Source organism: Numenius arquata, chromosome 25 (assembly GCF_964106895.1).
Source record: "Numenius arquata chromosome 25, bNumArq3.hap1.1, whole genome shotgun sequence".
NCBI classification, from domain to species: Eukaryota; Metazoa; Chordata; class Aves; order Charadriiformes; family Scolopacidae; genus Numenius; species Numenius arquata.
The window spans coordinates 4,569,698-4,592,127 of NC_133600.1; the positions used below are offsets into that span (position 1 = coordinate 4,569,698).

At 63.7% G+C, this 22,430-nt stretch overlaps 3 protein-coding genes across 3 annotated transcripts; all 3 read right to left on the reverse strand.

The window, feature by feature from the left end:
• Nucleotides 1–3,208: 3,208 nt before the first annotated feature.
• CIST1 (colon, intestine and stomach enriched 1) lies at nucleotides 3,209–6,144 on the reverse strand. The gene is made up of 4 exons (XM_074164028.1): nucleotides 6,087–6,144; nucleotides 4,027–4,758; nucleotides 3,418–3,566; nucleotides 3,209–3,332 (listed from the first exon to the last, which is right to left on the reverse strand). The coding sequence occupies exons 1-4, from the start codon at nucleotides 6,142–6,144 to the stop codon at nucleotides 3,285–3,287; spliced, it is 987 nt and encodes a 328-aa protein (XP_074020129.1). The 3' UTR covers nucleotides 3,209–3,284.
• A 2,044-nt stretch (nucleotides 6,145–8,188) lies between these two features.
• JUND (JunD proto-oncogene, AP-1 transcription factor subunit) lies at nucleotides 8,189–9,906 on the reverse strand. The gene has a single exon (XM_074163833.1). The coding sequence runs from the start codon at nucleotides 9,904–9,906 to the stop codon at nucleotides 8,941–8,943; it is 966 nt and encodes a 321-aa protein (XP_074019934.1). The 3' UTR covers nucleotides 8,189–8,940.
• Nucleotides 9,907–14,690: 4,784 nt separating this feature from the next.
• LSM4 (LSM4 homolog, U6 small nuclear RNA and mRNA degradation associated) lies at nucleotides 14,691–22,342 on the reverse strand. The gene is made up of 5 exons (XM_074163784.1): nucleotides 21,893–22,342; nucleotides 21,650–21,691; nucleotides 21,445–21,543; nucleotides 18,820–19,003; nucleotides 14,691–16,284 (listed from the first exon to the last, which is right to left on the reverse strand). Exons 1-5 carry the CDS (start codon nucleotides 21,893–21,895, stop codon nucleotides 16,196–16,198), a joined length of 417 nt encoding a protein of 138 aa, XP_074019885.1. The 5' UTR covers nucleotides 21,896–22,342; the 3' UTR covers nucleotides 14,691–16,195.
• Between the last annotated feature and the right edge of the window lie 88 nt (nucleotides 22,343–22,430).

The following is a 22,430-nucleotide window of genomic DNA, read 5'->3' on the forward strand; positions in this document are numbered from 1 at the left end:
GGTGCGGCCGTGCCACAGTGCCACAGATGGACACAGCCAAGCCTGGAGCATCCTAGACATGAAGTGTGGACACACCGTGGTGCCACCAAGTGATGTGTCTGAGCCTGGAGCATCCTGGACACACGGTGTGGCCGTGCTACGGTGCCACTGAGGGACCCATGAGATCCAAATCCACCCTGGGGCTCAAATCCTGTCCCCAACTCCTCCTCGCTGCCCGGCAGGGACAGGGAGAAGCAGGATGAGGCCTCGCCAGTGGCGGTGGCACTGGTGGAGGTGCCTCTGGCCCAGCCATGGGAGGTGGCACCCGCCCAGCAGCATCTGTGGGGACCCCAAAAGCTGCCAGGTGGCAGTCCTGGTGGAGGGGTCCCCACTGGCTTCCAAGGGACGGCGAGCACAACTATGGGGACACCACAGCAGAGGGACACTGGGACAGAGGGACATCAGGGGACACTGGGGCGGGGGCACTGCCGGCCCCCCCGAGCTGCCTGGCCACAGGACAGCCAGTCCCCGTTCCCAGGACAGCCAGTCCCTGTCCCCTCCCGGGCTGTGGCTGTCCGCATCGGACACGTGTCTGTGCAGGGGGTGGACATCGAGTGACACCGGAGCCAGGTCCCTTAGCCGTGCCAGCCCCATGCTGTCCCCGCAAGCCAGGCTGGGACACGCACGGGGGGAGGGGGGGGGTAATGGCCCAAAAATAACCCTGCAGCAGCGCAGCCTGGGCCGAGCCACAGCGGGAGGGACCGAGGTCACTTTCGGGCAGGGCCAGGCCAGTGGCATCCAGCTGGGACAGGGGCCGGGGACAAGGAGGGGGTGAGGAGGATGAGGACAGGGGTTGGGGACAGCGATGGGGGACGGGAAGAGGGTGACAGGGATGGGGGTGATGGGGACAGAGGTGATGGAGACGAGGGGATGGGGACGATGGGGACGGGGTGAGGGTGACAGGGATGGGGGTGATGGGGACAGAGGTGATGGAGACGAGGGGATCGGGACGATGGGGATGGGGTGATGGAGACGAGGGGATGGGGACGATGGGGACGGGGTGAGGGTGACAGGGATGGGGGTGATGGGGACAGAGGTGATGGAGACGAGGGGATGGGGACGATGGGGACAGGGTGAGGGTGACAGGGATGGGGGTGATGGGGACAGAGGTGATGGAGACGAGGGGATGGGGACGATGGGGACGGGGTGATGGAGACGAGGGGGTGGGGACAGAGGGGACAGGGATGGGGACAGTGTGGTGGGGATGGGGGGGACAGGGACGGGGGTGATGGGGACAGCCGGTGAGTGGGATGGACATCCCGGGAGTGGAGCGGCGGGGACGGGGACAGAAGGGTTTGTCCCGAGCCCAGCAGCAGCCGCTGGCACCGGGTGCTCTGCCGGTGCCGGTGCCCGTGCCCCGGGGCCGCTGTCCGCCCGCCGGTGCTGAAACCGGGAGCGGCACCGACGGCAGCACCGTGTCCGGTAACCCCATCCCGGTGCCAGCGGGGCGAGAAAACCTCCCCCTTCCCCCCCGTTTTGCTCTTACCGGGGGGGCTCGGACTCGTCGCCGCTGCTGGGGCCGCTCTCCTCGATGGTGAAGACCACCCGGGCCCCCTCGGGCTCGGGGCCGCGGGCCGCCTCCGCCAACCGGCAGCCCAGCGGTGGCAACAAGGGGGTCCCGGAGAAACGCCGTCGGACGGCGCCCACCGCCGCTCCCGGTCCCGACGGGGCGGATTCGGCGGCGTCGCGGCAGCGCTGCGGGGAAACGGGGCGGCGGTGAGAGGCGCGGGTACCGGTACCGGGGAGCTCTGCAGGGTGCTGCTCCCGGTGTCCGTGTGTCCGTCTCCCCTCCCCGTACCTCGGGGGTCCCTCCCCCGGGGAACCCCCCCCATCACCGGGCGCCGGTAGCGCGCGGGCTCCCCCTCCCGGGCACGGTGCTGCGCTGCGCCCCGGTGGCACCGGGAGAAAGGGGGGACACGGCGACAAGGGCACAGCCGGTCCACCGGGAGTGAATGGGTCGCAGCACACGGAGCCGTCGTGATTCCCCCGTCCCGTCCCCCCGCTGCCACCGGAGGGGACCCCCCCGCCTCCCCCGGGACCCCGCTGGAAAAACCCCCGGAGCCGGCGCGCAATTACGCAGAGGTGAATAATAATTAACCGCCCATTAAGAGGATAATTAACTCCCGCCGAGCGCCGCCATCCCGGTTATTGCTCCCCGGGGGCCCGGTGCTGGGACGCTCGTACCGGGGACACCCCCCACACCCTCCTGGGGACACCCCCTCTCCCTCCCGATGCCCCCTGGTCCCGGTGCCGGTCGCGGCGCCGGTCTCACCTCCGCGCCGAGGAAGGGCAGCGCCGTCCGGCTCCGTCGCATCGCCGTCCCTGCGGAGGGGGGAGCTCCGGGAGCGGCGGCCGGTGGGGGCTCGGCGGCGGGAACCCCCCCCCGCCCGCCCCGGGATCGGGATACGCGGGTTCCTCCCGCCCGTGATTTATGGGCGCCGGGTCTCGGCCTCGGCGGTTGCCCAGGCTCAGCCCCCGCTTCGGGTTTCAGGGCCCCGCAGCGGCCCCCCCGGCAGAGCACCCCCCTTCCCCGGTGTCCCCGAGGACGGGCCACTCTGGGGGACGCAGGCCCGAGGCCACGAGGATGGCCCCCAGCACCCGCCATGCTGTGATCCCGCCGGCACCACGTTAATGATCAACCACGGGCACCCACTACCCATCGTCCCCCGGGGAACTGGGGTGCAAAGGGGGTGGCTCAGACGGTTGCACCCACAGAGCCCCCCCTGTCGCCTGGGACTGAGCCCCCCACGCCCCGGCCAGCACTGGGAGCAGCCTCAGCCCGAGCCCGGGGAATGACGAGCCCCGGCATGGGGGGGTCCATGCTGCCACCAGCCCCCCGCCCTCGCCCGTAGCCCCTTACCGGTGCCCGGTCCTCGCGGTGTGCCGCCGTCCTCGCCGCGCGCCGCGGCCTCGGCCGAGTGCAGCGGAGCAGAAGGAAGGCGACGTGCGTGCCTGGCCGCGCGCTCCCTCCCATTCCCACCTCACCGGGGGGGGGTGGGATGCGTGGCCCCCACCACCCAGCGGCACCACCACCACACCCTGCACCCACCCTGCCTGGGGGCATCCCAGGGCTTCCAGCCAGGTGCGGGGGACCCCGAAAGCGGTTGGGGCCTCCCCCGGGACCTGGGGTTTTCCCTGGGCAAGGTGCAGAGCACACGGCAGACGGGAAACCAGAGCCAAAGCAGCAGCTTCTTTATTCAGCAGCGTGGGCAGCCCGGGGCGGGGGGGCACCGCAGTGGAGGGGGTCACCTGGGTGCGTGCTGGGTGACGGGAGACCCCTCGGTCACCTTGCTCTAGGAAAGAGAGAGAGTGGGGTGAGCACCTGCAGCCTGGCCCCGCAGCCCTCCAACACCCCCCCCTTGGTCCCCCCCCACGCACCATGGGCACCTCGTCCAGGTGGCGGAAGCGGGGGGTCCCGCGCCGGCGGCACAGCCGCACCAGCAGCATCGTCGCCCCCCCCACCAGCACGCAGACGAAAAGGCAGATGACGACGACCAGGCCGGGGTTAGTCTTGGCGGGGGGCTGCGCTGTGGGGGTGAGACAGGCACCCCGTTATCCCCCCGGCACCACCGAGCCTCATGCCCAGCCTCCAAGCACCGTGGTGGCTCTTGGGGCTCAAGGGGGCTTGAGACCAGCTCCAGCTCCCCCCTCCTCACCGGCCCACTCCTCAGACCCAGCATCCAGCTCCCGTGTCACCTCCACCCGTGGGGGACCAGCCCTCCCACCCTGCTGATCGGGGTCCCATGACAAAAAGGCTGGGGGAAAAAGGGGGATGTCTCAATACACACACACCCCCCTCACCCCATGGATGGGGCAGCCCAGGGGCGCACCCAGAGACCCACACCCTGGAGCCCCCCTGCCCCATCCTGCAAACGCAGCCCCTGAGTCGGGGGTCTAGGGGGACCCGGGGCTGCTGCCATGCCCAATGGCCACCGGCAGGTCTGGGGGCTCCCTGCCCACATGGTGCCCCCCCAGCCTGGCTCTCACCTGAGTTGTCAGCCACAGTGCCAGTGCCGATGGCCAGTGTCGTTCTGGAGCTGGTGGCCAAGGTGCTGTTAGGCCTGGAGCTCACGGTGGGCGCAGAAGTGTGGCTGGGGGGCCTGGGCGAGGATGGGACTGGCGCTGCCGTCGAGCTGGATGGATGCCTGGTGGCCGAAGATGGTGCCGTGGTCGTGTTGGATGGGGATGTTGAAGGTGTCGTAGGTGCTGCCGGAGCCGATGTCGTGGCCGGGTTGGGTGAAAGTGTCATGGACACCACTGAGCCTGGTGTCATGGATGGAGACGCTGTGGTGGCTGGGTTGGGTGAAGATGTCATGGGCACCGCTGAGCTCAGTGTCATGGATGGAGACGCTGTGGTGGCTGGGTTGGGTGAAGATGTCATGGGCACCGCTGAGCTCAGTGTCATGGATGGAGATGCTGTGGTGGCTGGGTTGGGTGAAGATGTCATGGGCACCGCTGAGCTCAGTGTCATGGATGGAGACGCTGTGGTGGCTGGGTTAGATGAAGTTGGTGTAGGTGCCGCTGTGCTCGCTTTGCTGGACGGAGACGACACCGTGGCCAGGCTGGACAGAGGCGTATTGGTCATCCCCATGCTGGAGGTGGTTAGAGACACGTTGGATGTCCCCAAGTTGATGACTGTGGGTGTGCTGGGTGAAGACAGTGACATGGATGTCCTTGAGTGGATGCTGTTGCTATCGGCGCCACGTCCTTTCTCTAAAGCTTTGAGGAGAGAGCTGGTCAGAAGGACACAGCAGGGCCATGGGGCAGCAGCCCCCCGGCAGGCAGGGCTCGGGGAAAGGCCTGTCCCGGCTCCCGGTGCTCACTTTCCAGCTGCTTTCACCATACACAGAGGACCAGAAACCCGGGATTTAGCCAATATCGCATCCCAGAAAACCAGGGTTGGGAAGAGCCTCCCAAGCCATCGTGGCACAGGCACATGGGCACAAGCAGAGCAACATGGCGGTGGTGGGCATGAGCACAAGGACACGTGCCAGCCCGGCCCTCGTGGCACCCACCAGACGGCCCGGGGCCGGCACATGAGGGGGGCTCCGCCGTGGCCACATGGGACACGGCAGGGTTTCCCGGGCAGCGCCCGGCAGTGCCCTTATCTGCCAAAGTCCTGTTTGCACAAGAGGAGGAGCAGGTCCAGCCCAGCCCCAGGGGAGACACCAGAAAAAAATGCCCCATGGCAGAGCCTGGCACCCAGCACTCAGGTGGGGCCAGCACGGCTGGCAGCTGGGGGTCCCCACAGCCATCGGGCCCACCGGGACGGGCCATTCCCACCCAGCTGCCACCCTCCACTGGGATGGCGACAAACCCAGGGCTGAGCACCCCAGCTCCCGTGCCAAGACAGGCGAATCGAGGCACCCTGGGGTGCAGGTGGGCTGCTGGGGGCCCAAGCTGGAAATGGGGGGCCAAGATGAGCCGTGGTCCCACAGCAGCGTGGGGTACGGGGGTCCTTTAACCCCCAGAGTGCCAAGGCAGTGCCAGAGCACCCGCGCCACCCCAAGCACCAGCCGGCCCAGCCGGTTTGGCAGCACCGGGGCCGCATCCTGCCCCACGGTGCCGCCGGCTGCAGGAGGGGCAGGGTGCTCGCCTCCAGCCTGGTGAGCCCCCCGGGGGGGACCCTCGGGGAGCAGGTGCAGCCCACCCCGGTGCCATGGAAGGCAGGGGCTGAATCTGGTCCCCCTGCAACCCCCCTATCTTCCCCACCACCACCACCTCCTCCCGGCGAGCCCTGGACCCCGGAGACACAAGGACCGCCCCCCCCCAGCGCCTGGAGCACACTGAGCCCCTCCGTGCAGAGCCTGGGGGAGCACACCCCCCGTACCCCAAAGCATCTAGGTCTGGGTGCTGCAGGGTGCCCGGTGCCGCAGGGCTGGGCGGGGAGACACCACGGACCCACCCCCCCCCCGGTGCCACCGGGACGCACATGCATACACACACACCCCCCTCCTCGGTGCTGCGGGGTGCACAGACACCCCCCCACCCCCCCCAGGACCTCCCCCGGGGCTCACGGGCACCCCCCGCCCCGGGTCCCCCGGTACCTGCAGCGAGCAGGGCAGAGGCGCAGCAGAGCAACAGGCGGAGCGTGTCCCGGGCCATCCCGCCGCCACCGCCGCCCCGGGGCCCCGCCGCTGCCCCGGGGCCCGCTCTGCCGCCGCCCGCCCCAGCCCCCGCCTTTATTCGCCCCGGGGGAGGCGCCCCCTGCCGGCACCGGGCCGTGCCGCACCCCCGGGACCCCACGGGGACACCCCCCCCCCCCGACCCCATCACCCTGCCTCGGTTTACCCCGTGCCCCCCTCCCCCCCCGGACCGTGAGACCGGGCAGCGGGAATCACCGCTACCTCCATCAGCCCGGGGAGGACGAGGGTCCGGATGGGGACAGGGGGACACGGGGTTGGGGGGTGTAGGGACAAGGGGACACGGGGGTGGGGGGTGTAGGGACAAGGGGACACGGGGGTGGGGGGTGTAGGGACAAGGGGACACGGGGGTGGGGGGAGTGTGGGGACATGGGGCTGGGGAATGTGGGGACATGAGGACAGAGGGGTGTGGGGTTATGGGGACGGGGGGTGTGGGGACACGGGGACACGGTGTAGGGGGATATGGGGTGTGGGGATATGGGGACACGGGTTTGTGGGGGTGTGGGAATATGGGTACATTGGGATGCGGGGACATGGGGACACAAGGGTGGGGGGAGACATGGTCACAGGGGTGAGGGGGTCCGGGAACATGGGGACACAGGGACACAAGGGTGTGGGTACACTGGGATGTAGGGACATGGGGACACAGGGGTTGGGGGGGGGGGTGGAGACTTGAGGACAAAGGGATCTGGGGACACGGGAGACTTAAAACTGTTGGAACACAGGGATGTGGTGACACAGGGACCTGGGAACAGGGGCACATGGTGACACCGGACCCACCGGCTCTGCCATGGCCCCGGCAGACACCCCGTCTGTCTCCCTACCGGAACAGCGCATCCGGGGCGCAGCATGGCCGTGCCGTGCCAGCAACCGCTTCCGCACGGCAGGGACAGGCGCTTCCTCCCGGCACCACGCTGGGTCCCCGGGGTCCCCCACTGCCACCCATAGCAGGTCCCCCGCGTGGTGGGCTCCCCCCCAAACCCCCAGGAGCAGGGGGGGGCGATCCTGGGTGCCTGGCACGGCTTGGCACGCCACAGCCACAGCCGACCTTCCTGCTGCCGGTGTCACTGTCCCCAAAGAGGGACACTCCCGGGAAAGAGGGTCCGTCCCTGGGGACGGAGCGGGGATCAGGCCCCACAGGTGGGGGACACGGAGGAGGAGCGATGGCGGTGCAGGGAAGGGAAAGCCGAGCTGCCGAAGCCCAGGGAGGAGTCACGGAAGCCCAGCTTCGCCGTCCGCCCTGGTGGGGCCCAGCCGGGTGACCCCGGGGGTGCCAGCAGGGTGTGAAGGGGGAGTTGGTGACACCCCCGTGGAGCCATCAGCCACCCCAGGGGTCCGGCAGGACAATGGCTGGGACAGAGCTGCAGCCATAACGAGCACCCACACAAGCAACCGGGTTTCCTCCCCCCTCCCATCTCCCTCCCCACCCATGGGGATCCCCCCATGGGACCCCCAGTGACTGCAGACACCCCCACCCCCCCAAAAAAAAAGAGCCCCAGTGACCCCAGGGGACCCTTAGTGCCTCCAGAACACCCACCCCCAGGGAGCCCCAGTAACCCGACCCCCCCAGGGGACCCCCAGTAACCCCAAACACCCCCCTCATGTGATCCCCAGTGACCCCAGACACCCCCCCCCCCAACACCCAACCCCCCCCCCCCCCAATTACCCGATGAGATTCCCCCCCGCCCCCAACACCCCCCCCCCCCCCAGGGACTCCCAGAGCCACCCCCCTATCCCCAGGGGGCAACCCCACACTCCCTCCATCCGACACCCCCCCCCCATCACCCCCCAAAATTCCCCCCCCCCCCCCTCCGGAGCCCTCACACCCCCCCAGTTCCCGCTCCCTTCTCCCCCCCCCCCGTCCAGCCCCGTCCCCAAGATGGCAGCCGGGCCTCGCCGCTTCCTGCCCGCGCCGCCGCCGGGCCCTTCCGTCCCGTCCTTTTCCCCCCCCCGCCCCGTCCCCGTTCTCCCCCGGCGAAACAGACAGCGAGAGGCGGGATCTCCGTGTGGCGGAGGAGGGGGGGATTTACTAGGGCCTTGACTGGAATGTCTCGGGAAGAGTCCCATGCCGGCGGGATGGGGGGGGGGACGGACGACGACGACGGCCCCGGGTTCCCCCCTCTCAGTCCGGGAAGGGCGGCTTCGTCGCCCCCGTCCTCTCAGGAAGAGGGTCGTCGTCCTCCTCCCTCCCCTCGCACCCTCAGTCCGGTGGCGGGGCGGGAAGGCGGCGTCCTCGCCCCCCCCTTCCTCCTCAGGAACACGGTCCTTCTCCCCCTCACACCCTCAGTCCGTGTCGGGGGAAGCGTGAGGGGGCCCCGCGTCCTCTTCAGTCCGGGAATGGCGGGAAAGCGTGAAGGGGAACCCGGGGGTCCCCACAAGTCCGTGCCGCCCCAGCGGTGGCGGGGAAGCGTGAGGGGAACCCGGGGGTTCCCCCAGTCCGTCCGCCTCCACCCCCCCACCCCCCCCATCCTCGGGGGGAGCCGGGTCCCTTCAGTCCGTGCCCCGGGAGAAGCGTGAGGGGGAGCCCGGGTCCCCTCAATCCGCGCCCGGGGGGAAATCCGGGGGTCCCCTCAAGTCCGTGTCCCGGGAGAAGCGTGAGGGGGAGCCCGGGGGGGTCCCCTCAAGTCCACGCTCGGGGGGAATCCGGGGGTCCCCTCAAGTCCGTGCCCCGGGTAAGCCGGGTCCCCCTCAGTCCGTGCCCCCCGGGGGTGGGGGGGAGGTGGTGGGTGTGTGGGGGAGCCCCTCGGTGCCCCCCGGGTCAGTACGCCGGCACCTGGTGCTGGTGCTGGGGCAGGAGCTGGCAGCCGCTGTTGACGTGGCTGAGGACCTTCTGCTTGAGCTGGGCGACCTGTTCGCGGAGGAGGCTGGCGGTGGAGGCCAGCTCCGTGTTCTGGCTCTTGAGGCTCTTCACCTTCTCCTCCAGGCGGGAGATCCGCTCCAGCTTCCTCTTGCGGCACTTGGAGGCGGCGATGCGGTTCCTCAGCCGCTTTCGTTCCGCCTTGATGCGCTCCTGCGTGTCCATGTCGATGGGGGAGAGCGGCGGGCTCTCCCCGAAGCTCGGCACCTCCGGGACGATCTGGGGCTCGTCCTTTAACGGCGGCGGGGGAGGCGGCGGGGGGAGCCGCGGAGGGGGGGCGGCGAAGGGGCCGGGGTCGGCGGCGTAGCTCACCGCCGGGTAGCTGCTGAGGTTGGCGTAGACCGGCGGCTCCGGGGCCAGGCCGGCGGCGGGCAGCTCGCCCGCTCCGCCGCTGCTGCTGCTGCTTCCTCCTCCACCGCCGCCGCCTCCTCCTCCTCCTCCTCCGCCGCTCCCCGCCGCGCCGCCGCCCAGCTGGTTCTGCTTGTGCAAGTCCTCCAGCGCCTTCACGAAGCCCTCGGCGAACTCCTGCTCCTCGGAGGCGGCCGCTTTGGAGTAGAGGAACTGGCCGCTGGTGGGGGTGGTGGTCACCAGCCCGTTGGACTGGATGATGAGCCGCTCCAGTTCGGGGGAGGCCAGCTTCAGCAGACCCAGATCGGCCGAGCCCAGCAAACCCGCCGCTTCACCGCTGGCCGCCCCCGGTGCTTTCAACGCCGCCGCCACCTGCTCCGGTAAGGCCATCCCGAGCGCGTCCTTCTTCATCATGCTGCCGCCGGGGAAGGGCAGGAGGAGCCCGCTGCTACCGGAGGACGGGGCGAAGCCGCTGCCGAGGCCGCTCAACACATCATCATGGTAGAAGGGTGTTTCCATCCTCCTCCCCCGCCCGGCTGCGGGGGAACGGGGCCGGGGCGGGGGGAGGAACGGGGCGAAGCGGAGCCGGGGGGTGGGGGGGGAAGGGAGGGCGGGGGAGGCGCCGGTAGCACCGGCCGTGGCCCCGCACTCGCGCGCGCGCACACACACGCGTCTGCCGCCGCCGCGACCCCCGCGCCGCCTTAAATACCCGGCGCCGCCGCGGTGACCTCACCGCGCCGAGCCCCCATTGGCTGTAGATGACGTCCTCGCCCCGCCTCTCCGTCGCGGGGACGGGGAGGCGGGGCCTCCGCCCCGGAGAGGCGGCGCCACGCCCACTCCTGGGCCCCGGCCGTCGCCGGGGCGACCGGCGGGTAAACGGGACAACAGCGCGAGGGCCCCTGGGCTGACGTCAGGGCCGGGGGGAGGGAGGGGGGGTAGGGGGAGGGGCGGTCACGTGGCCTCGCGCCCCACCGGGGCTGCTCGGCACAAAGGGAGGGGCGGAGCGGGCACCGGGACCGGGACTGAGCACCGGGCGCTGGCACCGGTCACCGGATCCGAGCACCGGGGAGCGGGACAGGGCAGCGGGACCAGGCACTGGGTATCGGGACCCAGCACCAGCCGCCGGGACCAGGTCCGAGGACCGGGCACCGGCCACTGGGTCCAAGAACCACGTGCGGGGACCGGGACTGGCCACCGGGTCCGAGCGCTGGCCACCGGGTCCGAGCATTGGGTCCGGGCACCAGGTCCGGGCACCGGCCACTGGGTCTGAGCACCGGGACTGGGCACCGGGACCAGGTCCGAGCACTGGGCACCGGCCACTGGGACCGGGCACCGGGACTGGGAACCGGCCACCGGGATCGGGAACCAGCCACCCACCCGGTCCCTGCCCCGGTGGGACGGGGCTGCCACAGCGTGTGTGCCCCCAGCACCTCCCTTGTCACAGCTTGTGTCGTCGTCGTCCCCTCCGCCATCCCCCCCCCCCGACCTCGACATTTGTCACCGGTGTGTCCCGGTGGCACCGGGGACGCTGGGGTTTGCCCGGCGACCACCGGCACACGCCGCCGCATGGCGGGCTACCCAACGGCGGTGCACGGTGGGGTTCAACGCCGCCATCCCGGCTCCAGGCCTGCTCCGGGCCCAGCGCCGCGCTGGGTCAACCGGGCCTGACCCCCCCATTACCTCCCACCGCCCCCCGGGACCCCCCCCCCGGTTCAACCGGCAGCGAAGGGAAGGAGTTAAGCGGTGGCGGCGGCGCACGTCACGGCCGGCCAAGCCCGCGGGCGGCTGAGGGGGTGGATCGGCGTCAGCGGCTGACGTCACCCGTCCCCGCGTGCAGCCGCCGCCGCGCGGGGGGGAGGCAGCCCTGATGGCCGACGATAACCCCCCCCCCCCCAGCCCCGGTACCTCACCGGCAGGATACGGCCCCCCGTCGTGCACGCCGAGGGGTCCCGGCACGGCCATGGGGGACACCGGGGCCATGGGGGACACCGGGGCCGCGGTGACCATGAGCCGCCCCTAATTGCAGCCAGATGGTCCTGGGCCCGCGCTAACGAGGGCGATAAATCAGCGGGGTTGGCCCCGGTGGGTCCCAGTGCTGGGGTGGAGGTGACGGCCATGCCGGTGCCGCGCTGGCCATGGGGACCATCGGGCATGGCACCGGGCATGGGGACGGCACGGCACAGGGTATGGCATGGCTCAGCCCTGGCTGCAGGGAGGCCACGGGGGGACACCGGTGACACCCAGGACATGGGTGACACCCAGGACAGGGGCTGGGGCAGCCCCCGGTGCCGGCAGCGGGGAAACCGAGGCACGGCGGGGGGGCAGCTGCGCCTGATGGCGACCTACCCTCCCCAACAGCCGTTCTTAATTAAACCGCAAATCAACCCACTTGATTAACCCCAAATAAACCAGAGCGCGCCTGAGCCCCATCCCCGGGGTCCTCCCGTTCCCGTCACCCTCTCCGTTGCCCCCGGTGTCCCGATGCGGGGCGGGTGCCGGTGCCGGTGTCCCCCCGGGGGCTCGGCGGAGCTCCCAGGTGAAGCCGCCGTGGCGTTTCCGCCGCAAACCCGTCATTAGGGGTGCGGCCGCGGCCGGACCGGCAGGTTCAGACTTTCCGTCCTGACGAAACCCGGCCACCCTGGCGGGGGGACACACACGGGGACACACACGGGGACACCCCCTCCCCCCCGCCCCCCACGGCCACCGGGACCAAAGGAGCCCCATCCCGGGCTGGAGGTGCTTTAATTGGTCCCAGGGAGGAACGAACCGGCCCTGGGGCCTCCCTGGGAGAGCGGCTGGCTGGTGGCCAGGGATGCGAGCCACCAGCCGGGCATCCCTGCCACCCCCCTGGGTGTCCCTCCCCGAGGTTTGTGGCACCCCCGGCCTCATCCTGCCATCCTCCCCCCCCCCCCCCCCAGCCCCCCACTGCTGCTCATCCCACATGTCCCTTGTCCCCAAACCCGAGACACCGCAGGTTGTCTCGCCGGTGGCGGCCCGATGCCCGCGGCAAGCCGGCAGCTTCATTTTCCTAATGAGCGTTTAATGAGGGTCATGATTCAGCGGCCCCTTCCGCCAGAGACCCGTGAGGAGCGCGAGCCGGGAGGTCCCCGTCCACGGAGCTGGTGGCAAGTGCCACCGTCACCTGGACTGGGAGCTGGTGGCCAAAGCTGCTATTCCCGGAGGCGCCGGAGCCCGGCTGGTCCCCGCGAGCGCCCACTGAGTCACGCTGCGCCGTGCCACCTGCCACCCGGGCTATATTTGCCCCGCAGCAGGCGGCGAGGATTTGGGATGAACCCACACCACCGCCGCCACCGAACCTCGGGCCAGGACAGGACGAGCCTCGAGCGGGGCCACCGTCACCAGAGCATCCTCACACCTCCGGTCCCCGCACGGCTCCTGCTCTCCCCGTTTCCCCGGCCCCACCGGGACCATTCCCGTGGGTGCAACCGGCTCCATTACATCGGCATCACCCCATCCTGCTCCGGCCGGGAGCTAAAACAAGGTGCCGTGCCGCCGTGGCTCCGACCGAGCACACGGGCTGGACCCAAACCGAGATGCCCACGGGCTACCATGGATGCACCCGCATCCCCCTTCCTTCCCGGCTCACCGAGCCACCCCCCCACCCCCCCCCAAAAAAAAAAAAAGGGAAGGAGCAGGAGAGCGTTTGCCACCCTGGGATTTGCACCGGGCGCACGGGAGAAGCCGCCTCTTAGTCATCGCCGCAGGGAGGGAGAGAGGAACCAAGCCGGGAAAACAAGAAGTCCCCGGCTGCCTGCCCCCAAAAACCCACGCTGGTCCCCGAGGAAGCCCCGAGGGACCCGCGCTGCCCCCGAGCGCGGGGGCCTCCGACAATCAAACCCCAGAATTACAGCCAAAAAAAAAAAAAAAAAAAAAAAAGAAAAAAAATTAGAAGGAAAGAAAGAAAACATATTTAAAAAGGAAAAAGGAGGAGGAGGGTGGTTTGACGTGTATTTTTAGTTGCTTAGCGCAGCCCTGAAATATTTCGGCGGCCACTCCCTCCGCGTCGCAGGCGGCTGGTGTGTAACTATTCCTGGGCTGCCTCCCTGGCCAGGCACAGAAGTTATGAGTCACGGCCGGGGCGGCCAGCAGCGATGCGCAGCGATGTGCCGCAGCGCCAGAGACACGGCCCCGCGCCCGCCGGAGCCACCGCCGACCCCATCGCCCTGAAAATGTCATTTGGGGGGGGGAGGGGGGGGGGGAAGCAGCAGGGAGGGTTTCCAGGGTGGCCTTTACCGGGAACACCCCCCACCACCACTGCCTCCCAACCCCGTCTTTCCGGACGGACGGTACGCGCACCCACCCACGCCGGCAGCCAGGCTCAGACCTTTTTCCTCCTCTCCGGTTGTTGCTTTTATCTCGCTCCTCCCTGTTTTGGGTTTGTGTTTTTTGGTTTTGTTGGGGTTTTTTTTTTTGTTTGTTTGGTTGGTTGGGTTTTTTTTCCAGCCATGGCTCGTCTCCCCGCACCCTTCCCTGGGTCAGTTTTTGGGGCAGAAAGGGCCAAAGCCACAAAACGAGCATCGCATCGACGCCCAGGCTCGATGCGGCTCTTGCTCAGAGCCATCTTCCACCCAACCTGCTGCTGCCTGGGGCCAGCTGCCCTCCCAGGGGACAAAAATATTCCTCCGGTGGTGGAAAAACGAAGCGGGGGGGGGGGGGGAAGGCCACCGGGGAAGGCTGCTAAAGCCCGTGATCGTAATTAAATGAAAGCAGAACTTAACGAGCTCCAATGCCTGACCCGCCAGGAGACAAGGCGTACTTGGAGGACCCTACCCTGAGCCGAAGCCAGAGGTCCCATTGTTGCGGTGAGGATTTATCTGGCCAGAACAGACCTAAAAATCCAGACAGCGCTGCAGTCGCTTCCTTTTTCACCCGCGCAGCTGTAACACGTGGAGTTCGTGTGGCCGCAGCGACCCGAAAGGGAGGGGAGCAGGTTGGGACGGGAAAGTTTGACACGGGGCTCTGGCTGGGCTTTGTTAAAAAAGGCCACAGGGACGTTTATTTACGTTGAGCCCGAGTTTCCAGCAAGGAGGACACACGCGGACCCTTTCCTATCGCCTGGAACTGGCTCCTCGGCAGAACCCAGGGATGGGGATCGAGTGCCGGTTAACGCCTCGCCAAGGAAAGGCGGCCACGGAGAACACGCGGCTGCTGTTTAGCAGCCAAAGGTTTAGCCCATCAACTTGGGGATTTATTACTTATAGCGGGGTTTAGGCGAAGCGGGGGCGCGCGGGGTCAGGCAGGGCTCAGGCGCCGCCGCAGAGAGAGAGAGGGAGGCGTTTCGTACAGGTCGGCGATTTATTCCTACTCACCACTGCGCGCCGGTTCTATAAACATTAAAAAAATAAGTATATATAAAAGCATGTTCTTCACTCTTTTTTTTTTTTTTTTTTTTTCCATACAGCGGTGACGGCAGAGAGTAGGCTTCGGTATGGGAATCACTTGTAAAAAAAACAACAAAACAAAACACACAAACCAAAACCAAACCAAAAAACCTGTTCAGAACAAATCACAATATCGGCTTTTCCCCTAAAATTAAGCTATTTCATCCATTCAGGGGGTCGAGGCACGGCCAGAGCCTCTTTCTTCCCCCGGTGCCCCCATGCAGACATTCAATTCAGATCAGCCAGGATATTTTGGGGGTGCGTTTTGGACCCTGCACCCCGTGGGATGGAAGACTGGAGCAACCCGACCTGGGAATTCCCAGGAGCTTTCTAAACCTACGGGAGGGACACGCTCCCACTCTGTGGCCCCAAGGAAAGATAATGGGCGATTAGGAAAGGAAATGACAAGTACGTGTAGTGAAGTCAATCACTAGGTACCAGAAGAAAGAAGCTTGAGAAATATTGTCCGAGTTCAGGGTTTTGTGCCGCGGGCACAAGGGAGAGAGTTTTCAAAGCGGAGGGGAAAATAAATCACTTCAACTCGACGGCTCGGTTGCTTTTCAGGGAAAAAAAAAAAAAAAACAACAAAAAAACAAAACCCAAAACAACCCCACCCCAACATAAAGAGTAAGGGGCACCCCAGCCTTCCACAAGGAAACACAGAAAACCCTTTCCTTTAAAGGAAGCTTCTAATCTGAAGTCAAATTAGTAAGACGCTAATTGGGAAACCCTCATTTATCACAAAGCTCTCTTGGAAACAAGCCTTGAAGGCCCATGTTCATCCCAAATTCTCCCTTAAGCCATAGGAGAGAGACGGAAGCAACTGGCCAGAAACAGAAGATAAACAGTAGCTTAAAAGTTTGTTGGTTTTTGGTTTTTTTTTTGTTGTTTTTTTTTCTTTTTTTTTTTTTTTAAAACCCCAAACCCTTAAGACTACTCTCGTAAAGATACAATATCCTCAAGTTCAGTGTTTTTAAACCCAAACACTCGCATCTGTTACAAATGCAACAAGTTTCCCAAGTTTCAAGTATCAAAAGAAAAATAATAATCCCAACAATCCAGAAAGTGTTTGCCTTCGTTCTTGTACCACGGTACGGGATAATCTTTTAAATTAAACCTGGTGATCCTGAAAAATTAAATAGTGCTTTCACTCTCAGGAGAAGGCAGAGCTTAGGTCCTTAACCGTGAATGATTATTTTTAAATATTTCCAATGACTTACTACCAGGAGTGAATAACTCCACTTTACCGGATTAAATCGCGAGGGGCTTCCAAACTACGTGATTCGGGCACCGATCAACTGATGGAAGAGTAGAAAAGGTAACGCTTTTGAACATATGGCAATCCTGAGGTGATAAAAACCAAGGGGCATCGCAGCACTGTCCCCGGCCGGGCTGCAAACACCCTCTCATTGCTTCGCCGATTGTCTGCCTGGCTTTTTTTCCTGCTGGCCCCTTCCGCTGCCTGGGATTCCTCGGCCACGGCCACCAAACACACCTACGGAGCAGAAAGGAAAGAGCAAGGATACAACAGCATCAGCGTAACCAGCCACTAACATCTCCCAACCACTCACAGCTCTACAGGTATTTGTGTTTTACTCAAACGCCTCTTTTTCTAGTGTTAAAAGCAGAAAAGGGGCTGTTAGATTTTTTCCCTTGTCAATTCCAGACCTGGTATTCACAGAGCGCAAAAAAACTTATCCCCCCCCTCCCCGGCAAGTTCAGGGATACCTCCCCAGTGTGTTGATGTCTGTGTTAATGTTCCCTTTGTGCTATCGACATAAATTGACCTGAACTTCTGAAAAATGGAACCAAGGAAGCGATACCACGTTTTAAATCCAGTGGGATACCGCGTCGCCTGAAACTTTTAAGGGCAAACCAAAAGAAATGAAGAGGGTGACTCGGTTTGAGGACTGCTCAGCTACAAAACAGAATGAAACACGTCCCTCTGCCACGGCCTGGCTCCTGGACGGGGCGATCCTCGGCTCCAGAGAGGGCAGCGTGTACCACACGCTGCCGGGGGAGGCAGCGGGAACCGGGAGGCTGCGGTGGGACCCGCTGCGGACAAACCAACATCCTCATACCCCAGAGCTGCCACCGTCTCTGTCGGGGGAGCTGCTGAGCACCACCCCCACCCTCCCTCAGATTCACCCCCAACGAACAGAAAGCGATTCCAGGCAGTAATTTTTATCTCCGTGTGCAAGAGATAAAGGGACTGTGGATCTACCCTCCACAAACGCTGGAACCAAAGGAGATCCCTGGCGTGGCTGAGGCAGAAAAGCTTCTCCAGAGCAACCTCTGCTCTGGTTGCTTCGTGGAGGAGACGTGTCTAAACCAGAGGCAAAGAAATATAAATTGCTCCTAACCCTGCAGTCCTTGGGATGCTTGCAGGGCTCTGAGCAAAGCTGAGCGAAAAGGGACATACTTCTCAATTTGGCAGGCCAAGAAGTAAAAGACGAAGGATTACCAGTGTCAGAAACAATAATCCTTTCAACTGTGTGCACAATTATAGCTTTACTTCTGCCTGCTGGCCTCTCAACAAAATTGTCCTGCTTATGGTTCTTTTTTTTTTTTTTTTCCCCTCTCCTCCTCCCTTCATGTCTCAGTAATGAGAGCCAAACCTTTTAGCTAATTAGCAAATGCCGAAGCTTCCCTTTAAAATATTCCATCAGCGAATTTAAGCTGCACATCAAAACTAGCAGGGGACTCCACCTCAAACAGAGCTCAGCTCTGCTCTCCACAAGGTGGATATTTCCACAGCAGAGAAAATATTTCAGCTAAAATGTTTGTCCAAACAACCATATCCAAAAAAGCTGTTATGCCAAGTGCTTTTGGACACTGAAATGGGAAGGAGGAAAAATAAAGGCGCCTTCAGATTTGTAAAGGTCACTTTTTGCATGCTCGGAGCTTCCCGGAGGTAGCACGGGCAGCAGAAATCGTAAGGGTTTTTTTTTTAGCTCCAGAAGTCCCCGGGAGTCGGAGACGCCGCACGTTGCGCGTCTCAGCGTGGCGTGATGGCCCCGGGTAGGTCCCAGCCGTCCTCCCGGGATTCCTTGCATAGTCAAAACGCAGGCAGCTCGTTAAGGGCGCTGCGAGGAGAGGCTTCGCCCCTCGGCATCTCAGTCCCCGGGGCTCCTTTTAAAACCTAAGATTTCCCAGGCCAAACCCAATTTTCTCGTAACAAGTGAGCGCGCTCGGGGTTTTAAGCTCCTACTGCGGGCTAAGGCTGCACCGATAGCAACCCCGGGGCCGAGAGGTGACCACAAAGCAAATCCCAAAGACGTGGCAGGAGGGGGAGAGGAGAAGGAGAGAAACAGCTCTTGGGCTTCCAGCAGGTCAGTTTGGGGAGAAAAAAAGCCAATCTATCCCCAAGCTGAAGCGCTCTGAGATCACCCAACCCCCGTGAAGTGGGGCAGGGAAGGAGGAGTTGTTTTGGTGACCTATTTCTTCCTAAGTGGCAACCTGCCCTTTTATCAGAAACATGAATTATTCATGTCGAGCAGGAGGAACACAAACCCTCAGAGAGATTTTTTTTTTTTTTTTTTTTTTTTAAATAAATAAATCAACAAGCCAGGAGATCAAAAGCCCCATTGTAACGGAAGAAAAAGATGATGTTTTTCTATCACTGCCATGGTCAGAGCCCAGTCTATTTTCAAACAGAATAGCCATCTGTCTCCCTCCCAGACTTGCTAAACTGACAGACACCAGTTTTGTAGGGCCACGTTCCCCAACCAGCCAGGAGGGGTAGAAACAGTCAAGTTCAGACTCTCTTAAGCTCCTGCCCAACCCCAGTAACGAGGGAGGCACATCCCTGGCACGAATCCTTGCTATTCTCTGGCAGAGGCTGCTGTAGGAGCGAGGCGACGCAATCTCTCAGCGAGATCTAGCACAGGAGCGGCTCCGGCTTCTCCCAGACAAACAGTCCTGGGTTTAAAGGTGAGAAGCGAGAGCCGTTCCTTGCACAGGAGGTGAAATTTAAAGGCAGGGAACCCGCTCACCCCTCTCCGAGCTGGCAAACAAACAGGATCATTACCTCGTCCAGCACCTCCAACACCACGGCCCTTCTGTTGCTTCTGCTGTTGCATCCCGCCACGGCCTCTGCCCTTGGACACCACCTCTTCTTTCACCATGTCAATTATTTCATCGGGGATACGCAGGTATTTAATCGTGCTGCCACGAATGTAGCACTCTGGCATCCTCCAGAACTTGTCTCCATCCTATTGGGGAGCAACGGGTTAGGCTTACGAACAAAACCAGGTGCTTTTGTATCACTTTTGGGGCGTTCGAACGTTTCCATCACTTCTGGAGAGTGTGACAGCTCCGCCAGTCTTTTCTGAAAGCATTTTCTAGAACTGGCTGCAAAAAAGGGTGGGTTTGGTGGGGTTTTTTTCTCCCTCCAAAACACATAACCCTGCAACCTGGGGGGAGGGAAGGGCATTCAGCCACAACAAGTGTAGTTTCAATTTGTTCCATAACCGCCTCTAACACTCGCAGAAAATGAAAGAAGAAGAGGTTGAGGAAAGAAGCCCCTTCCCTTCTCGTGTAAGAGGGGAATTGAAAGCGGGACTGGAGAGGCAAGCGCGGTAAGTTACAACAGCTACGAAAAAGCAACCGGGGCAAGAAAAATGCAGCTGCAGCCAAGGCGTGTACACGGCTGGGTTCCTTCTCCAGCAGCCTCAGCTGGGAGTCACCTCCCTCCTTTGCTCCTCTGGGGTGTGGATGGAGCAGTGAGGCAGGTCCGGAGCCAGCTGGCTGCGGGGTGTGTGCCACCAGAGCACGGCAACCGCAGCTGTGGAAAATAACGAGCTTACAGATTATATATATATATATAAAAGAAAGTCTTCAAGTGCCCAGTTATGGAGCAGCCGTCTCTATATGTTGTTTAATGACCTTTCAGGGCTTTCCTAGGATGGCACCTATGAGGGGCTTCAGCTCCCACGTCCCGAGGGCAGCTGTGGGAATAGGAAGGGAGTGTGGAAGCTGAACAACAACCCGGCTGCCCATGATGTAACTGGGAGGAGGGACGGGGACCCGCCTCGTCCTGCTCCCCCACCACAGCCCCGGCTGGGCAGCGGCTCTGTCAGGATTTGGCTGCGGATGGGATCGCTCCAGCCCAGCGATTCTCAAGTGGCAGCATGTGGACAAGGCGTCTGTCATGTCCCAGAAGAGTAGGTTAAACAAGAATGCCTCGTTCCTCCTCTTTTGGGATAAAATAGTCGTTCCCCCTCCTCCTCCCCCCTCCCTGCCACCCCAGGAGTTATTTGGGGCAACTCTGCCTGTACGGGCAAGTCCTTCGCGCACAAGACAAGACAGAGAGAAAGAGAGTCCTCTTCCAAAAGACACCCAGCAAACCCCACCCTTCCTTGGATCCGCCTGGCTGTTCCTTGGCTCGAGATGCAGGAAGGGATGGAGCCAGGCTCCCTGGCTTCCTCGTTCCGGCCTCCCCGGAGTAAACAACCGCCCCCGGGGCTGGGGCTGCCCGTCCGCCGCCGCTCCGTGCCATCTAGCGGCCAGTCCCCCCCAGTGCCACAGGACAACCCCAGCGGCGGCTCCAGCTCCACTTTCACCCGGGCTTGGGTGTTTTAAGGCGGGCAGAAGCGCAGCTGATGAGCCCAGCTGTTTTGCTGTGCGACAGGATGCCTCTAAGATCACTCAGAGGGAATAAAACCTGAGCTACTGCTCTTCCACAGCAGAGCACCGAGCCGTAGGAAGCCACTTACCAAGGAGAAGGACGTTATCATCCATGCTTCAGGCACGAATAATGCTTTGCTGTCTGTCCTCTCTAAATTTGACAGCAGTTCCTTCCCACTTGTCCCACCAGAAGCCAAAGTGTGCCCACCTTGGCCCACCTTTGATGTGCCAATATGCCTCTCTGCCCTGGCAGTATCGTTCAAAACTTTCCTGCTGTGGAGACAACAGGTACTGGGGGTTTACGGAGAGATATTCAGAAGAACAAGGATTTCTGCCAGCGTCTCCCATGGAGCTCTGATGTTTCAGGGGCAGGGAAAGAGCAGCAACAACCGACATCCACTCGGCTGCCACTTCCCACAGTGCACACTAGTAGGGACAAGACCAGACACCTCTGAGTGAGGTCAAAGCCCAAAACACAGATCACAATCTTCTGGAGCGACTTTGGCCAAGGGCAAAAAGCACCAGACGGCGCAGAGCCCCAGCGTGGGTAAACAAGAAGCTCCTCCGTTTTGATGTGGAGAGTTAGAGAGCGAGAGGCGAGCAAGTTAATGAAAGCGAGCGCAGCGTTTGAAGCGGACATCGCTTCTCAAACAGCACATGAGAGACAGAGGCTCCGTTCTTGGGAAACCCAGCTCAGCATCGTGGGCTGTTGTGGCCCATCCTGTGGGCCCCCCCAGCCCCGCACCGAGACCCCTCTCACAGGGGGAAACGCTCGCGTGATGTTCCTGTGCGGTGCAGAAAGCCACCCTGCTCGAGTGCATTCCTTTATCATGGATATGAGAAATAACTGTATCAAATCTGCATTTCAGGCAGAAGTCACGCTTGCACAGGAGCGATGGCCTCTGAGCTACAGCAGAGCCATCCCGGCTGCACGGCCAGAGGTTGGGCACCCTCAGGAATGCTCCCTGGGGGCACGGAGGGTGGGTGACCCCGACCGGCTGCCCGGGATGGGGGGGTCCAGCCTTACCCGGGATGTGCAGATGACCTCCCGCAGGTTGATGTTCATCCAGTTGTCGCAGCTCACCAGGTGCCCGTTGTACGTCTCCCCATTCTTCAGCTCCACCAGCTGCAAGAGAGAGGAGTCAGGGGGCGCCGGCCCAGCCCCAGGACCTGCCCCGGTAAGCCCGAGGCCAGGGCGGACTGCGGGACCGGGCTGCGCTGCCGGCACTCACCATAGGGTGGTTCTGCGCCGTCTTCAGCAGGGACAGGGGCAGCTGTAAGAGAAAAGGAGGAGCAAGGCCTCAGGCAAGGCCGGGAACCGCGCCGGGTACCGGGACACCGACGGCGACAGCGAGAGGGACACTGTCCCTGCCGCCCCAGGCAGCGAGGGTAGGGAAGCCAGGCCCTTCCCATAGCTTCAGGCCCTCCCCACGGCTCCAGGCCTCCCGGGCCGGGCCAGCCCCGCCGCCACTCACCATCGTGCCGGAGCCGCGAAGCCGCCGCCGCGCCGGGCGCTGCCGCTCAAACCGCCCCTGGCCCCGCGCGGGGCCAATCAGAGGGCAGCGCCGCCCCGCCGGAGCCAATCAGAGCGCGGCGCGACCCTGGCGGAGCCAATCAGAGGGCGGAACCCGGTCTTGGCCGTAAAGCGGCGCCGGCGGCGCCCGGTCCGCGTCTTTACGACAGCGCCGCAAATTGAAGAGCGCGGCGGGAAGCGGTGGCCCACCCACAGTGCCCCGCGGCCGCTCCCGGTAGCCGCGGATCTAGGTCCCGGTTTATGCTCTCCCCAGCTTTCCCCCCCCCCCCTTCCCCTCCTACGGCCTCCCTAGGGGGAGGAGAACCCCGCGCGTGGATGAGGCTGAGCCTTTTATAACGGTTTAACCAACTTCCACTGGGGCCCCTCACGGGTTCCCCCGCAGGCCCGGTGGGCGCCACGGCTCCGGGCCCGGCCCCTCCCGAGGCGGCCCCGGCGCCCGGCCCCTCCCGCTGAGTTACTTCCGCCCCGGCGGCGGAAGC

Excerpts from the sequence above, each read along its gene's own strand:
- CIST1 (XM_074164028.1), bottom strand. The coding sequence starts at position 6,144 with ATGGCCCGGGACACGCTCCGCCTGTTGCTCTGCTGCGCCTCTGCCCTG. Across the intron at positions 4,759-6,086 it reads CTCTGCCCTGCTCGCTGCAG|CTTTAGAGAAAGGACGTGGC; the intron begins GTACCGGGGGAC and ends CTCTCCTCAAAG. Across the intron at positions 3,333-3,417 it reads ACCTGGACGAGGTGCCCATG|AGCAAGGTGACCGAGGGGTC; the intron begins GTGCGTGGGGGG and ends TCTCTTTCCTAG.
- LSM4 (XM_074163784.1), bottom strand. Across the intron at positions 21,544-21,649 it reads CGGCGCAGAACCACCCTATG|CTGGTGGAGCTGAAGAATGG; the intron begins GTGAGTGCCGGC and ends TCTCTCTTGCAG. Across the intron at positions 19,004-21,444 it reads AGGTCATCTGCACATCCCGG|GATGGAGACAAGTTCTGGAG; the intron begins GTAAGGCTGGAC and ends GCTCCCCAATAG.
- JUND (XM_074163833.1), bottom strand. The coding sequence starts at position 9,906 with ATGGAAACACCCTTCTACCATGATGATGTGTTGAGCGGCCTCGGCAGC.